Source organism: Leopardus geoffroyi, chromosome A2 (genome assembly GCF_018350155.1).
Source record: "Leopardus geoffroyi isolate Oge1 chromosome A2, O.geoffroyi_Oge1_pat1.0, whole genome shotgun sequence".
In the NCBI taxonomy this organism is placed as follows: Eukaryota; Metazoa; Chordata; class Mammalia; order Carnivora; family Felidae; genus Leopardus; species Leopardus geoffroyi.
In genome coordinates this window covers 5588419-5604045 of record NC_059331.1, presented here as the reverse complement: position 1 = coordinate 5604045, position 15627 = coordinate 5588419, and the positions used below count along the sequence as shown (strand labels likewise).

Below are 15627 nucleotides of genomic sequence, written 5' to 3'. Positions count from 1 at the left end.
GAGCTAGGAAATGTATTTTTTTAATGTTATTTATTTTTTTTTTTTAACTTTTTTTTTTTTTTTTTTTCAACGTTTCTTTATTTTTGGGACAGAGAGAGACAGAGCATGAACGGGGGAGGGGCAGAGAGAGAGGGAGACACAGAATCGGAAGCAGGCTCCAGGCTCTGAGCCATCAGCCCAGCGCCTGATGCGGGGCTCGAACTCACGGACCGCGAGATCGTGACCTGGCTGAAGTCGGACGCTTAACCGACTGCGCCACCCAGGCGCCCCGATGTTATTTATTTTGAGAGAGAGAGAGAGACAGAGACACAGAGACAACGTGAGCAGAGGAGGGGCAGAGAGAAAGAATCCCAAGCAGGCTCCGAGCTATCAGTGCAGAGCCCCACGCGGGGCTTGATCTCACCAACTGTGAGATCATGGTCTGAGCTGAAATCGAGAGTCGGGCAATCAACCGACCAAAGAAATGTTTGCTTTTTATATAGGTAAAATGTATCGCAACACTCTCAATTCAAATTCAAGACTGCAGGGTTTTTATTAATGTGATCAACTTTATATTCCCTACTTCCTTCGCTCCCTCTGAAAATCCCAGTCCTTGATCAGTGTAAGTACTCCTTGGCTTTCGCTTTATCCCAAACTAAATATGCCACAAGTTCAGAATAACAATTGCGACATCACCATCAACAATATAGTAGTGGTATGCAGACAAACAGTCCTGGTCTCAAGTCAGTAGGAGTTCATCTCCGTGTCATTTTGTACCAACTGGATACAGGGTTTCCTTTGTTTTATTTTTGTTTTGAGGGCTATCTTTACGCTTTAAATTTTGTTTTATAATTATGTAAAATTTTTACATGGTTGTAAAACCAAATATATAAGACAAGGTATATTTTTTAAGAGTCTAACTTGTATCTTTGTCCCCTTCCTCCTACCTCTTCCCTCTAACCTCTTAAACAATGTTACGATTTATCTTTTCACTTTTGAAAAATAAAGCCAGTACAACACAACAGAATGTAACTGAGGTCATTGAACTGGCCTGTGTATTCCATAAAGATAGGGCAGGAGAGGAAGGAAATACTGAGGCAATTCTCCATCCTACCTCAGCTCTTTGCATGTGCTTGAACTCTCTGCCTCGGATTCTTCCTCCCTCTCTTCTCCTAGTTCACCTCTACTCCTAGTTTTCAGTTCAATTGCTTCTTTTTCAAGGAAATATTTTTGGACTTTCCAAATTATTCCATGATATGCCCCCTCTCACTTGCCAGAATTTATTGCTTTTATAATTAATAATTAACTATACAATTGGTTGTTTAATTCCCTGGATTAAGGTCCGTGAAGGCAACAGTATTTGTCTTACTCAACCTTGTGTCCTCAGCGCCGAGGACAGTGCCTGGCACATAACAGGCCCTCTTGTTGATGTTTATTGTATCCAGTGAATGAACCTTTTGCATGAGGGAATGAATAAGTGAATGATGAGTACATGACCTTGGCCTTAGGCTCTTCCATGGCCCCCTATCCTCTCTGGACTGCTTTCCCTCTGTAAAGTGTGATCATTCGGTTCCTCTCACTTTCTCTCCCAGAATTAATGAGAAACATAAGTGAGGTGATGAACACTTACAAATCCCTTTGCTATGAGTCACGTTCATTTCTGTAACCGTTTTATTTATTAGCTGGCACCGGTCGACGGCAGGTGGCGCCACCAACCCCGCTCGGGCCCCCTGCCAAGATGGGGCGGGGAGAGGGCTGGGGGTGGAGCCGGGACTGGGGGCGGAGCTAGGACGCGGCAGGGGCGGAGCCAGCAGCCGCGGCGCCGCTGGGCCTGTGCGGCCTAGGACGTCCCCGTCGCCCCCGGCCCCGCCTCCTAGGGCGGGACGTGCACGGCGATTGGCTCATGCGGGCGAGAGGCGGTCGCCATTGGTCCGCCGCACCGTCGGCTCGGCGGGCGGTGTCCGGACGCAGGTGCCGGCCCGAGCGAAGCTAGCGGCGCTGAGGGGACCGGCCGGGCCGGGACCAGGGCCGGGGCTAGCGAAGGGGCCTGCGCGGCCGCCCGGCCCGGCCGCGGATCAGGTAGGCACGGGCGGGCGGGTGGGGCCGGGGGGCGCGGGTCCGCGGGGTGGCCCCGGGTTCGAGGCCCGAGCCTGGCTCCCGAGCGGGACGATCAGGCTCAGACTCTTCGGCCTCAGCCTTCCCTGGAACGAGGGGATCGCAGTTCCGGTCTCGGGATCGGCGTGAGGTCCCTGAGGCCCGGCACACAGTAGGTGCCTCTCCGCGCCTCGATTTCCCCGTCTGTGAAACCGGGTCATCCCAGCGCCAACCTAATGGGGGCTTGTTAGGAGAATTCAGAAGGTGGTGGATGAGGAAAGAGCCCTGCACACAGTAGGCGCTCACTAAGTGCCTTCCCCAACCTCCTTCTCAGGGGGGCTCTGCCTGGAAAATAGTAAATATTGTAATAACCCAGGCACTGGATACAAAGGACTTGCTTAGCAGAGTGCCTGGCTGTTAGGGGATGCTCAAAACAAGGTGGTCAGAATTGATATGATTAGCTCATTTAATCCTCCAGGGACCATAAGAGGACGAAGTACTAGAAACGTTCCCTGTTATACAGATGAAGAAATTGAGGCTCAGAGAAGGCAAGTCCTTTCCCTTGGGGCCATACAGCAAATGAGGGCAGAGCAGGGAGTAAACCCTTCTTAATAATTATGCGTGTAGGAGCTGGGTATCATTATGACCCCCGTTTTACAGATGAGAAAACTGAGGCCCAGAGAGTGAAGCAGTTTGCCCGAGTTGACACCGTAGGGAGTTAGGGGCCCTCTGATTCCTCTTCCTTTAGTTTCTTGCTCTCGGGAAAAGAAGGCTGGGCAGGTTGCAATGCCCCAGCACCACCCCAGATGGGCCCAGACGCTTCTCTGGAGGAATTGAGCCTGGGGGCTCCTTCTCAAGAAGTTTTCTCAGCAAACAGTCTACCAGCTTCTTCAACTTATTTGACAGAAGAGAAGGATGAGGCCCAGAGAGGCAGAGTGGCCTGTCCCAGGACACACAGCATCAGTGACGGAGTCAAGACTTAAAAGAATCCAGGTCTTTTGAGTCCCAGACACACTCACTGGATTAAATTCGAATCTTGGTACTGTCCCTTGTTAGCTGTGCGACCTTGGGCCAGTAGCTGCCCCTCTCTGAGCCTCAGTCTCCTCACTTGTCAAATGGGGGTAATTATTGGACTTCTGTCGTATGTTTGTTGGAAAGACTCGGTGAAATCTATCCCCCAGGCACTGGGCCAAGTTCCCTTGGGATGTTGGCTCACGCTCCCAGCCCAGCAGCCCCCGAGCTGAGTCGAGCTTTGAGTTTTGGCCCCTTCCAAGCCCGGGCCTCTATGGTTTGCACAAACCTCTAGCCTCTAACCATCTCTGACTCCCACCATGGGCGTTGGCGGACCAAGGTATGGGGGTCACGAGGGCTGATTCTCCCCACCGATTGGGGGGCTGAGAAATTAATGCAGCAACTTTGTGCCAGACCCAGGGCAGGCGCTGGGGACGGTGGAGTGCATGTCAGACTGGGTCCCCCCTTCCCAGAACTCAGTGAAGGAAGGAAGGCAGATGTGGGTCCACAGGTAGATGAAGAAATGAATAAGAACGCTTCAGAGAGGGACACATTCGACGAGCTCAGTAATATGGATGCCTGTGGCCCTTCGGCCAGGGGGTTCAGGGAAGGCCTCTCCAGGGAGGCGACCTTTGAAGGGGACGCTTAACAGCAGCTATTTGGAGTTCAGTGAGCTTCTCAGTACGCCCCGGGTGGTAGGCCCTCCACAGAGCTGCTGTCGGAATTTGGGTGATTTTCAGGCCTTGCTTTAGCGGATTTCCTGATGACCTTTAACCCCCAATAGTAACTGAAATGCAGAACTTAACATCCAGGAGCCGTGCTGGTTCCTGTAATGCCCAATCACTTGTAGGAATGTTAAGGCTGATGCCTGGGGCGGGGCTGGAAGAACGGATTCCCCTCTGTGTGCATTCTCTCGGATAGCCCGGAGGCTTCCCTGTTGACCTCTGAGCCGGATGGACGTTCTGGTTGTAGGCACCAGGGAGGGACAGGAGCCTACACCACAGGACAACACGACGGCCCTCCCTCTGCTGCCCTGAGGATGTTATCTAGGTCACACAGCCTTCCTCCCGCTCCTCCTGCTTCTGGGCTGATACTTGCTTATCTGGCCGGCAGTGGCCCAAGTGTGGAGGCCCCAGAAGGGCATGATGGGCTAGGAGGGCTCCATCGGCCACTGCTTCTCCTCGAGGACACAGGCGTGGCTCGGGGCAGCCGCCCTGGTGGGGACAGAGGCCTGCCATAGCTCTCCCCAGCCTGGGCCATTTTCCCGATGGCTTGAGGTACCAAGGAGGTATCAGATGATGCACCATGCTGGTCTGTGGGGCCAGGTTTCCAGCCCGGTTCTGCCCAACTCAAAGGCAGGCTCACCTGCTCTGAGCCAAGCCCCAGAAATCCAGTCCGTGGAGGACAAGCGTCTATGTGCTTGGTGGGCATGGTTCCAGCCCGAGGAAGCACCAAGCACGGGCCAGCCACACACCAGGCACTCTAACTGTGAGGTGCCGTTACCGTGTCTAGAGAGGTGATTGGCCTTGAGGGCTGGATCTGGCTGACTTTTCTCAGGGGAGTCAGAGATAATATAACCGAGCCCCTGTCGTGTGCCAGGGCAAGTGGCATCTCCTTGAATCCTCACAGCCCCCCGACAGAGCCCCATTTTACAGATTGGGCAACTAAGGCTCAGAGAGCTGGATTGAAGCCCCGCTCAATGTTCGGCTCGAAAACCTTTCCCTTAACTTCCCTGCCGGGCCTCTCCCCAGGCTCTTGGGACCATGGGCCTCGGGCCCTGAGGACGCAGGGCTCCCTGTGGCCATGACGACTGGTGATTGCTGCCACCTCCCTGGCTCCCTGTGTGACTGCTCTGGCAGCCCTGCCTTCTCCAAGGTCGTGGAGGCCACTGGCCTCGGGCCACCTCAGTATGTGGCGCAGGTGACTTCAAGGGACGGCCGGCTCCTCTCAACCGTGATCCGAGCCTTAGACACGTCAAGGTGAGTGGTGACCGAGCAGGTGTCTTTGCCTGGGCCAAGCGATTTCCTCCCAGCCTGGGGTCAGAATCATCTAGAGGGAACAGGTGGGCAGAGAGCGGGGCCCCCGATCATAACCACCATGTGGAAGCAGAGGCCCAGGCTGGCCAGGTCTGGTTTCTGGTTCTTCAGGAAAAGTGGAAATTCCAGATTGTCAGCTGACGTCTGAAGATTAGACGTCCGTGGGTGAGTAGCTCAGATTTTGGAGAGGCGTTATATACAAGTGGCTAGCAGGGCAGGCCGGGCTCAGATCCTGCTGCCAGCCTGTCTCCCTCGGGGACCCGGGACAGGTCACTCTACCCTCGTCTCCGAGATGGGGACACCTTCCCCATTGCATTGTTCTGAGAGGTCGTTGCCATGGTTCACATAAAGCGTCTGCCCGCGGGTCTGCCAATGTGTATGTGTTCGATAAAAGGATTTAAGCCTCGGTGCCGGCTTTCCAGACCCATGTGTGAGCTGACCCTGCCTGGTTTGCCAACTTGTCATCATTCCCAAGGAAAAGCGTCTGAAGTAAACCCCACACAAATTCAAATCCATTTAGTTTAATTTAATTAATTGGTTTATTCATTCGTTTATTTACTTTAAAAGGAGATAGAAGTTTATTGAATACGCCACAAGGGAGCGGTGGGTAGGACAGCAAAGGAGAGTGTCTGCCTCGAATCCATTTTAACTCAAGAAAATTCTTTTTAATGTTTATTTATTTTTGAGGGAGAGAGAGAGAGAGAGAGAGAGAGAACATGAGCAGGGAAGGGACAGAGAGAGAGGGAGACACAGAATCCCAACCAATCTCCAGGATCTGAGCTGTCAGCATAGAGCCCGACATGGGGCTCAAACTCATGAACCTCAAGATCATGACCTGAGCCAAAATCAGACACTTCACCGACTGAGCCAGCCACCCCATTTTAACTCATTTAGATGAAAATAGCTGAGCAGTTGGCTAAGGAAACAAAAGTCTAAATGACATCTTTTTCTTAGCAAGGTTTAATTCATATGTGTTTTTCTAGTCCTTTTAAAGTTTATTTATTTATTTTGAGAGAGAGCGAGAGTGGGGGGGGGAGACTGTGGAGAGAGGGAACCCCAAGAAGGCTCCCTATTGTCAGTGTGGAGCTGATTCGGGGCTTGATCTCAGGATCTGTGAGATCATGACCTGAGCCAAAATCAAGAGTCAGATGCTCAACCGACTGAGCCACTCAGGTGCCCCTCCAATTTTTTTATTGTGGTAAAAAATATATATATGTGTATATATATAATATAATATAAAATATGCCATTGTAATACTTTTTATTTTATTTTATTATTTTTTTAACTTTTTTGTTGTTGTTTTAATTTTAGTGAGAAAGAGGGGGAGAGGTGGAGAGGGGCAGGGGAAGAGAGAGAGAGAGAATCTCAAGCAGGCTCCACACTCTGGGTGGAGGGCTTGATCCCACGACCCTGGGATCATGACCTGAGCCGAAATCGAGAGTCGGATGCTCAACTGACTGAGCCACCCAGGTGCCCAGCCTTGAAACACTTTACCAAAAAAAAATTTTTTTTAACGTTTATGTATTTTTGAGAGAGAGAGAGAGAGAGTGTGAGCAGGGAAGGGGCAGAGAGAGAGGGAGACCCAGAATCCGAAGCAGGCTCCAGGCTCCGAGCTGTCAGCACAGAGCCTGACGAGGGGCTCGAACTCATGAACCGCGAGATCATGACCTGAGCCGAAGCTGGACGCTTAACTGACTGAGCCCCCCGGGCGCCCCAGAAACAGTCGAGTTCAGTGGCGTTAGGCACACTCACGGGTGTACCGCCATCCCCACCATCCATCTCCAGAACTTTCTCATCTTCCCAAACTGAACTTCTGTCCCCATGACGCCCTGCCTGGCACCTGCCATCTACTTTCTCTGTGAACTTGACTCCTCCAGGGAGCTCATCTAAATGCATTCGTACAGTAGTTTTTCCGGTGACTGGCTCGTTTCACCGAACTCAGTATTTTCCATACTCATCCGTGTCGTAGGGTGTGTCAGAATTAATTCATAAGTCATTCATTCAAACCTCAAAAGAAGCAGATGGGAGCCTCACAGTGCTTTGGAGGAGGCTCACTGCCATTCACCCTCCAAGTCTCCGCCTGACGTCACTTCCTGAGGAAGCCTTACCTGAGCCCAGATGATGTGGAGAGTGCCCTGGGCGTCCTCCAGGGCGTGGGTTTTTATGTCTGCATCTCCACAAGCCCCCTTGAAGGCAGGACAGAGTCTGTGCTGGTCAAGCCAGGCTGGGGGCCGGGGACATTTGGTGGGGTTGGGGGCCTAGGAAAAGGCTGACCAAAGCTGGGGTCTCCCTCCGTGGGGTTTCTGAGAGGCACAGAGTGCCTCCCTCACCCCACCCTCCCTCCTGACACCTGGGAAGACTGAGACCCAGAGGGAGGCGGGCACCTGCCAGTGTCACTGAGCGTTGCCAAGGCCTGAACCCAGGACTCCTGCTTGGGTTGGGGGAGCAGGGGGAGAAGCTGGTTCGGCCCCGCCAGCCAGTCCTGCAGTCCTCATAGGTGGGGCAAGCGACAGGCAGCAAAGAGTCCCTCTGTGACCCCGCTAAGGGTCAGGAGACCACTTGTCCCTCTTGATCTGCCCCTTGGCCTCTCTGCTCATGGCTTCTCCCCTCTGATTTTGTTTTCGTTTTTGTTTTTTGCTTTTTTTTTTTTTTTTTAAGTCATCTCCACACCCAGCACGGGGCTCGAACTGACGACCCTGAGATCAAGAGTTGCACACGTGCTCCACCAACTGAGCCAGCCAGGCACCCCTCCCCTTTGATGTTTGATACAGCTCACCCCAAGCCCGTCCAGGCCGAAGACCAGGGCACAGCCACCTTCCCAGAGAGGAGGCTGCTGTTTGTCTAAAGGGCTTTTATCATCCTGAGCCTTTGGCCCTCTGCCCACCAGTCTGTGAGCAAGCCCAGGCCCTTCTCGAAGCTTCTCAGAGCATTTCCCCAGCCCTTCCTCCTAGCCATCCCCTGCCGTCTCTTCCGCATGGCTTCTGCCTGCTTCCCTGCTCATTCTCTCCCTTCTCTGGCTCTTGGCATGTGCTCTGGGCAGCCCCACTGAGGCCCCCCCCCCCTCCGCCACTCCCCCAGTCCGTTCCCTTGTCATCTGTGTCATATGTGTTCTTTTCCTGCCAGGACTTCATGAGCAAGGCCCATTTCTCTTGCCCTGCCATCTGGAACAGACAGTGTAGCTGCTCAGGGTGCACGGGCCCTGGAGCTCAGGCAGGTCCGGGATGTCCTGGGAATTAATTCCTGAAAAACCCCCGCTTCACGGGCTGCTAGCTGTGTGAGTTCCCACAAGCGGGGTCACCCCGCGGTGCCTCAGTTTCCCCATCTGTGAAAGGGGGGCAAAACCAGCACCGTCCTCCCAGGCTCCCCACGAGACTAGCAGATTGGCCCATGTGCTGTGCTTGGAATATACCTCACAGTCCGTAATAAGCCCTCTGTGATAAAGCAGGTTTCATTTTGTGTTGTCTCCTCCAAACTGGCTCTTCCAAAATAGGGTTCCCCAGGACAGACCCCCCCCCCCCCAACTGACGTGGCTCTCTTCCTCAAGGTTCTCGTCCCTTCCACTTCCTGGAGTTGGTTTTTCCGGAGCAGGGATTCCTTTTCCTGTTAACTCTGGGCAAGGGGAGTGTGGGGTCAGGGTGGAGCCGGGCACGGCCTTTTGACATCGTCGGGGAAGGCAGCTGCCGGGCACAGGATTGATGAGAAAGTAGGCATGAGGGTCCGCTCGGGGTTTCGGCTTCAAGGCAGCCAGGCTCTGCCCCACCCCCCCAGCAGGAGACACCGAGCAAAGGATAGAAAACAGTTTCTGAGGGGAAACTGGTGTTCTCTGGAAAACAGCCTCCCTGCTCCGCCTCCTTCGTGGGTTCCTGCAGTCCTGTCTCTCGGCAGAAATGTCTGGAAAACAATGACTCATGTGCTGGACAACCTCTGCGCCCACCAAGGCCACACCCCCAGTCCTGAGCTGCCCCAGGAAGGCCCCAGTATCCCCAGAGACCAGGCTGGCGCTGAGACTTCCCTGAAGTGGCGTCTTCTGAGCCCAGGACATGTGTCTGTCTTCTGAGCCCAGGACACGGGAGCAGGGGAACCACGCTCCCTGGACACACAGGTTTCTCAGGTAGCATGGTCTTCAGGCGTGGCTCGATCCAGAGCCTCCGATGGTGTCTTTGAGAGAGCAGGGTCTTTCCTGTTGCCCGGCTCAGCTTTCCTCTGTTTGGCATCATTCACAGACTCCACGTGGAGACCAGACTGCTGCCAGCCGCTCCAGACTTACATCAGCCTGGCTGTCTATAGCTGGGAGTTTAGGGGTGACAAAAAAAAAAAAAAAAAAAAAAAAAGAATTTCAGGAATTAATCCCCAGTGACTCTGATTGCATCACACATGCCGTTCCCTGAATCAGTCCCAACGACCAGGGGTGTGTGGTGTTCTAACTGGTGAGGCCTGAGGTCATCGGGGCTGTTGTCAGCTCTGTTCCAGTCCCGGAGGACCAAGAGTCGAGAGTGGGTTGGTTGCTTCGGACAATTAGGAGAGTATTGGCAGGAAAAGGAGGCTGGATGCGTGGGGGCAAGAGGTGCTCACCTTGGGGCTAAAAACGTGCCACAGGAACCCCGGGGAGGGAGCACATCGCCACACCTCTGGGAATCCAGGAAGGCTTTACGAAGGAAAGGAGTTTGGAGCTGGGCGTTGAAGGATGAGTAGGAGTTTGCCGAGTGGCAGGAGAGGGGCACCCCAGCTCGTGATCCAGTGGGTAGTGAAGCAGGCATAGGCAGGCAGCTGGCTCATGTGCCTTATCTCTGTGTCCAGTGATGGTCCCTTCTGCCGGATCTGCCATGAGGGAGCCAACGGGGAGAGCTTGCTGTCTCCCTGTGGCTGTACTGGCACGCTGGGCGCCGTGCACAAGAGCTGCCTGGAGAAGTGGCTCTCCTCGTCCAACACCAGCTACTGCGAGCTGTGCCACACGGAGTTTGCAGTGGAGAAGCGGCCCCGGCCCCTCACAGAGGTATGCTTGCGAGCCTGAGGTTGGAGTGGGCAGAGGGAAGGCGGGCAGGCATGGGGCCGGAGGAGGGAACTGCAAGGGAGGATCCTTCTCTATGGGACGGACCTCCCTTCTGCCCCCCCCCCCACCGCCCCCACAGTGGATTCAGCTGATGGGGGTGGGGAACCCTGTGCCCCCTCCCTCATTTGGTCACCCCTGAAGCTGAGACCTGAAGAATGAGGAGCCGGCGATGCCCAGGCACCCGGCCTGGGGAAGGGCAGTCCTGGCAGAGGGCACAGCAAGTGCCAAGGCCCTGGGGCCAGGACGAGTTTGGTGTTCCGTGGGGAAGCCTAGGCGGCTGGAGTGAAGCGAGGTACAGGAGGAGGAGAGCGACCTGGAAGGAGGTGGTGGCAGCCACTCCGGGCTTAGTGGGCTGTGCCCAGGAGCTTAGACTTCAGCGTGAGCATCACGGGTCGGGACTGAGATGAGCACTGTCGGACGCGGTGGCTGCCACACTGCTCCCCAGAGTACCGCTGGCCGCATGGATGCCCTCGGGCTCCTCTGGGCTTGGCTTGGAAGGGGGCAGCAGAGCGCTGCAGAGTGAGGTCTCTGGGCTCCTGCAAAGGCCCCTGGCCCCACCTGGGAGCTGGGCTCTTAGGAGAACACTAGGTGGGGGAGGCAGCCCTGGCCTGCCCCGCCCCCCGCCCCCTCGCTCTTGTGCTCCAGCCACGTGGGCCTCCTCCCTGCTGTACCTCGTCCAGGCCGCAGGCTCCGACATCAGGGCCTCTGCATTTGCTGTTCTGCGGCCTGGGGCCCCGTCTCCCCCATTCTTCACATGGCTGCTTCCGCTCATCGGGTCAGCTCACTGTCGCCTCCTCAGCAAGGTCATCCCCTCCCTGGCCATCCACCCCGTTTCATCCCTCCCGCACCAGCCCAGAAGCTCTGGGAAGGTGGGGGCCTTCCTGTTCCATGCACCAGAACCACCACGAGCGAAGCCCGTTTCTCTTGCCCCTTCATCTGTGGCGGGCAGTGTAGCGTAGCGGCCAAGGGCACGCAGGCCCTGGGGCAAGACTTCCTGGGGTCCGGTTCTGGCTTTGTGGGTGACTAGCTGCGTGAGTTTGCACAGATGAGTCAGTCCCCCTGTGCCCCCAGTTTCCCCCTGCCTGTACAGTGTCTCGTCGTACGCAGGCTCAGTAAGTATATGGAGGAAGGGAAGGACAGAGGGAGGCGCCAGGCGGGGGGCTGGTCCCGCAGGCCCCACCAGTCAAGATGGGCCTGCACCCCATCCCCAGGCCGGGACTGGTGGGGCTGCCGCGTGTAGCCCGCCTCGGCAGCTCGTTCCCCCACCCCCGCAGTGGCTGAAGGACCCGGGGCCTCGGACGGAGAAGCGGACGCTGTGCTGTGACATGCTGTGTTTCCTGTTCATCACGCCCCTGGCTGCCATCTCGGGCTGGCTGTGCCTGCGCGGGGCCCAGGACCACCTCCGGCTCCACAGCCGGCTCGAGGCCGTGGGGCTCATCGCGCTCACCATCGCCCTGTTCACCATCTACGTCCTCTGGACGCTGGTGAGTGCTGCCAGCCGGAGAGCGGGCATCTGGGGGGCTGCGGCTCAGAGCAGTCAGGCCAGGGGTTTGGTCAATGGCTCGGGGGCCTCCCTGTCCGCCTCTGCCTCTGCCTCTGCCTCTGCCTCTGCCTGGGTGGGAGCAATTCCCAGCATCTCGTGGCGCTCCGGATTCCGAGCCCAACCAAGGTCCAGGAAAGCCACAAGTCAAGTGTGAGCCTCCACTGCAAGGAGGTGAGGGCACCTGATCGGCTCCGTTGTGTGTAAGCCCTGCCATACACGAGCCCAACAAGACTGGCTGGGGTTAGGGGAAAGGGAGGTTGGGAGGGTGAGAGGGAGAGCGAGACCAGAAGACTCGGAGAGAAAGAGCAGGAGAATGAGAGAGATAGACAGGAACAGGCTTCCAGCAGCCATGAGGACCCTCGCTCAGAGAGGATCCCTGGTCTTCCCTCTTAGGTATGACCACTTGTGTCTAGGTGTGGGGGCATCCCCCCCCCCCCCCCCCGCAAACACTGTTTTCCATGGCATCCACTTGCATTTTTTTAAACATACAAATAGTATGAAACCATAGGTATTGCTTTGCGGTCTGCTTGTTTTCACTTTGCTAACGTCCTTTAAAAAAGAAAGGCAGCTGCCCAACAGGGATTCACGGTCTGGATGTACCGTATTTATTGAACTAATCCCTTTTAATGGACACTGGATGCTTTCCAATCTGTTTTTCTCCCCCCTTCCTTCCTTCCTTCTGTCCTTCCTCCTCCTTTTTTTTTTTTTTTTTTTTTTTCTTTTTCTTTTTGCTGTTACCAGCAGTGTTGCTTTGGGCACCTCGTGTACAAATGCTTCTCAGAACTTGCTTGATCAAAGACTGTGAACTGTTGACATTGATTTAAAAACATTTTTATAGACTCTATTTATGTATTAGGGCAGCTTTAGGTTCACAGCAAAATTGAGCAGAATATTCAGAGAGTTCTCGGATATCCTCATCCCCATACACGGCCTCCCCTGCTATCAACATGGCACCAGAGAGGACAGGCCGTTTGTCGCAAGAGATGAACCTATATTGACACATCATTCTCATCCAAAGCCCACGGATTACATTAGACTTCACACTTTGAGCTGTACATTCTATGGGGTTTGGACAGATGTGTAGTCAATGCATCTATCATTATAGCGTATGTTATATACAGTAGTTATATACAGTAGTTACATAGTTATAACGTACGTAGGGAGTAGTTATAAACAGTAGTTGTATATGTTACAGTGTGTGTATAGTTTCGCTGCTCTTAAAAATCCTCTGTGCTCCGCCTGTTCATTCCTCCCTTCCCTCAACTCCTGGCACCACTGATCCTTTTACTGTCTCCCGTAGATTCTTCTTTCCAGAACGTCATAGAGTTGGAATCCTACAGCGCGTAGCCCTTCAGACTGGTTCCTTTCACTTAGTAGTATGCATTTAAGGTTTCTCCGTGTCTTTTCATGGCTGGAGAGCTCATTTCTTTTTAGCGCCGAGTAATATTCCCTTGTCCGGATGCCCCCCAGTTTCTTTGTCCATCCACTTACTGAAGGACGTCTTGATGGCTTCCGAGTTTTGGCGACTGTGTGACCCACTGACATTTAATCCCTTCCGAGAGACTGTACCACTTGGGTCCCATCCTGAGAGAAACAGAAAGGGAGTTCCTTGCTCCCTGCTGCAGGGCCCTGCATTTTTGCAGGGGTCCAGAAGGTCAGTGGGGCGCTTTCCAAGGAGAGTGAATGGGTGTATGTACACAGTCTGTATGAGAAACATATGGACACTGTCCCTGCCTCTGGAAGCATGAGCCCAGCCCTGGTTTGGGCCAAAGCAGGTGCCCCAGGGGCTCAGTGTTCCTCCCCCGGGGGTGGAGACCAGCCGGCTGGCATTCCCAACCACCCCCCCCCAACACTGCCCTGTAGGTCTCCTTCCGCTACCATTGCCAGCTGTATTCCGAGTGGAGAAGGACCAACCAGAAAGTTCGCCTGAAGATCCGGGATGCAGACGGCTCTGAGGGCACCCCGCACTCCTCACTGGCAGCTGGACTCCTGAAGAAGGTGGCAGAGGAGACACCCGTGTGAAGGCCGGGCCAGCAGGGCCAGAGACAGCTGGCGACGCCCTGGTATTTGGAAGGACGAAATTGCCTGACCCTTCCTGCACGGCCAGAATGCTTTTGAGGCCAAGAGCCACCAAGCGGAGCTGGTTCTGTGATCCCACACGAAGATGTTTTCCAATTGTTTTGCACACCGTCGTACCTGAGGACAGATGGACGTGGGCCTGAGCTTTGGACGGAGCAGGCACCCTGATCTCGTCCTGAGGTCCACCCGGCCCCTTGTGGGCCAGCGGCCGTGGCCATAGGTGAACCAGGGCGCCCATGGGGCTGGGAGGTTCCGCAAGCTTCTTGCGCTTCTCTGCACCCAGCAGGCTTGCTTTCCTGGCACCCTCGACTTTATAAAGTTGCACTGCGTTTCAAAAACCCACCCTGAACGAATAAAAGGAGCCCTTGCTGGACAAAACGGACTTGTCAGTTACGTTTCTGAACCCAGGCCTCGAAGGGAGGCCCCTGGGACCTGAAGGGAGTTAGGGACCATCCAGAGGTTCAAAGCAACCTAACCGAACCCTCAGCTGGTTTGAAGGGATCTGTTGCGCAACACTGGAAGCAGCAAAGCCTGAGCGTTCAAGTGAAGAGCAGGGAGCAGGGTTATATAATAAATGACTTAAAATAAATAGTTGTAAGAACAGTTCCCACTTACTTTGCACGTAGAGTGGACCACGCATCTTACAGATAAGACCGGGGCTCAGAGCGGGGAAGCCTGTGTCCAAGGCCCCCACGGCTCTAGGAAGTAGAGTGAAGGTTGGCCCCCAGTCCGCGTGGCCCCCCGTGCTGAGCTTTCTGCTTCCCCTTCCGGGAGGACTCGGGAAAGGAAGAAAAATATGGTCACGGTAGTAACAGCACCTACTTCGTGAGCTCTTGCTGAACTGTGTACATTTGAGGGTTCTCTGCATTGGGCCACGTTTATTACTCAGAGCAGATCTGAAAGGTGGGTTCTGGGCTTCCCTTAATTAATCCCATTTGCAGATGTGCGAACGGAGGCTCCGAGCGGTGGGGTTTCTCACCCAAGGTCACACATCCCTGACGGGCTTAGTGTCTGGTGTGTTCTATTGTTTTCTTCACGAATGCCCATCTGGGGTATGGGTCACCCAGAGAGGGAGAAAAAGCCTTTCTGCCTTAGATGAACAGCAGGGGGGAAGCCAGCCTGGCCTTTGGGAGGGGGGCGGGGGGAGGAACAGCAAAGGGCAAAGGCCTGGAGGCTGACACCTGCCTGGTCTGTGGGAGAAGCCCAATGGCAGATGAGTCCTGTGATTGAAGGGCAGAGGGGCAGGAGAGAGGCAGCAGGAAGGGTGAGCATGACTGTAGGCTTCTGGTGGTCTGCAGAACGGATGGTCCCCAAGTGTCTCAGCTCGGCCAGTGCTCAGGGCCCTCTGCAGCCTTTTACTCTACACAGGTCTGGCACCCGCTCTCTCAGGGCAACTTTGGAGTGCTTCTCCTAAAGGTGGTGCAGAAGCCCCAGGATGTGCCACCACGAAAAGAGAAAGTCGTTTCCTTTGCAAATCACTTCTAACACTTTTTTTTTTTTCTAAGTTTACTTGTTTATTTGGGGGGGGGAGGGGAGAGAGAGAGAATTCCATGCAGGCTCCTCACCATCTATACGGAACCCCATGAGGGGCTCGAACACACGAACCGTGAGATCATGACCTGAGCTAAAATCAAGAGTCAGACGCTTAACTGACTGAGCCACCCAGGCACCTCTCTTCTTCTTCTTCTTTTTTAATATTTTTATTTATTTTTGAGACAGAGAGAGACAGAGCATGAGCAGGGGAGGGGCAGAGACAGAGGGAGACACAGAATCCGAAGCGGGCTCGGGGCTCTGAGCTGTCAGCACAGTGCCTGACGCAGGGCTCGAACTCACAG

General features: G+C 54.6%; 1 protein-coding gene across 2 annotated transcripts; it reads left to right on the top strand.

The window, feature by feature from the left end:
- Nucleotides 1–1906: 1906 nt before the first annotated feature.
- On the top strand, nt 1907–14170 carry MARCHF2 (membrane associated ring-CH-type finger 2). 2 transcript variants are annotated; one of them, XM_045491814.1, is made up of 5 exons: nt 1907–2058; nt 4836–5063; nt 9918–10113; nt 11445–11654; nt 13577–14170. In XM_045491814.1, exons 2-5 carry the CDS (start codon nt 4888–4890, stop codon nt 13733–13735), a joined length of 741 nt encoding a protein of 246 aa, XP_045347770.1. In that variant the 5' UTR covers nt 1907–2058; nt 4836–4887; the 3' UTR covers nt 13736–14170. The 2 variants fall into 2 exon arrangements, with proteins under 2 accessions (XP_045347770.1, XP_045347771.1); XM_045491815.1 differs by lacking the exon at nt 1907–2058 and adding an exon at nt 9006–9231 and having other exon boundaries at nt 4953–5063.
- The last annotated feature ends 1457 nt before the right edge of the window (nt 14171–15627 follow it).

Excerpts from the sequence above, each read along its gene's own strand:
- MARCHF2 (XM_045491814.1), top strand. The coding sequence starts at position 4,888 with ATGACGACTGGTGATTGCTGCCACCTCCCTGGCTCCCTGTGTGACTGC. Across the intron at positions 5,064-9,917 it reads CGAGCCTTAGACACGTCAAG|TGATGGTCCCTTCTGCCGGA; the intron begins GTGAGTGGTGAC and ends CTCTGTGTCCAG. Across the intron at positions 10,114-11,444 it reads GGCCCCGGCCCCTCACAGAG|TGGCTGAAGGACCCGGGGCC; the intron begins GTATGCTTGCGA and ends CCACCCCCGCAG.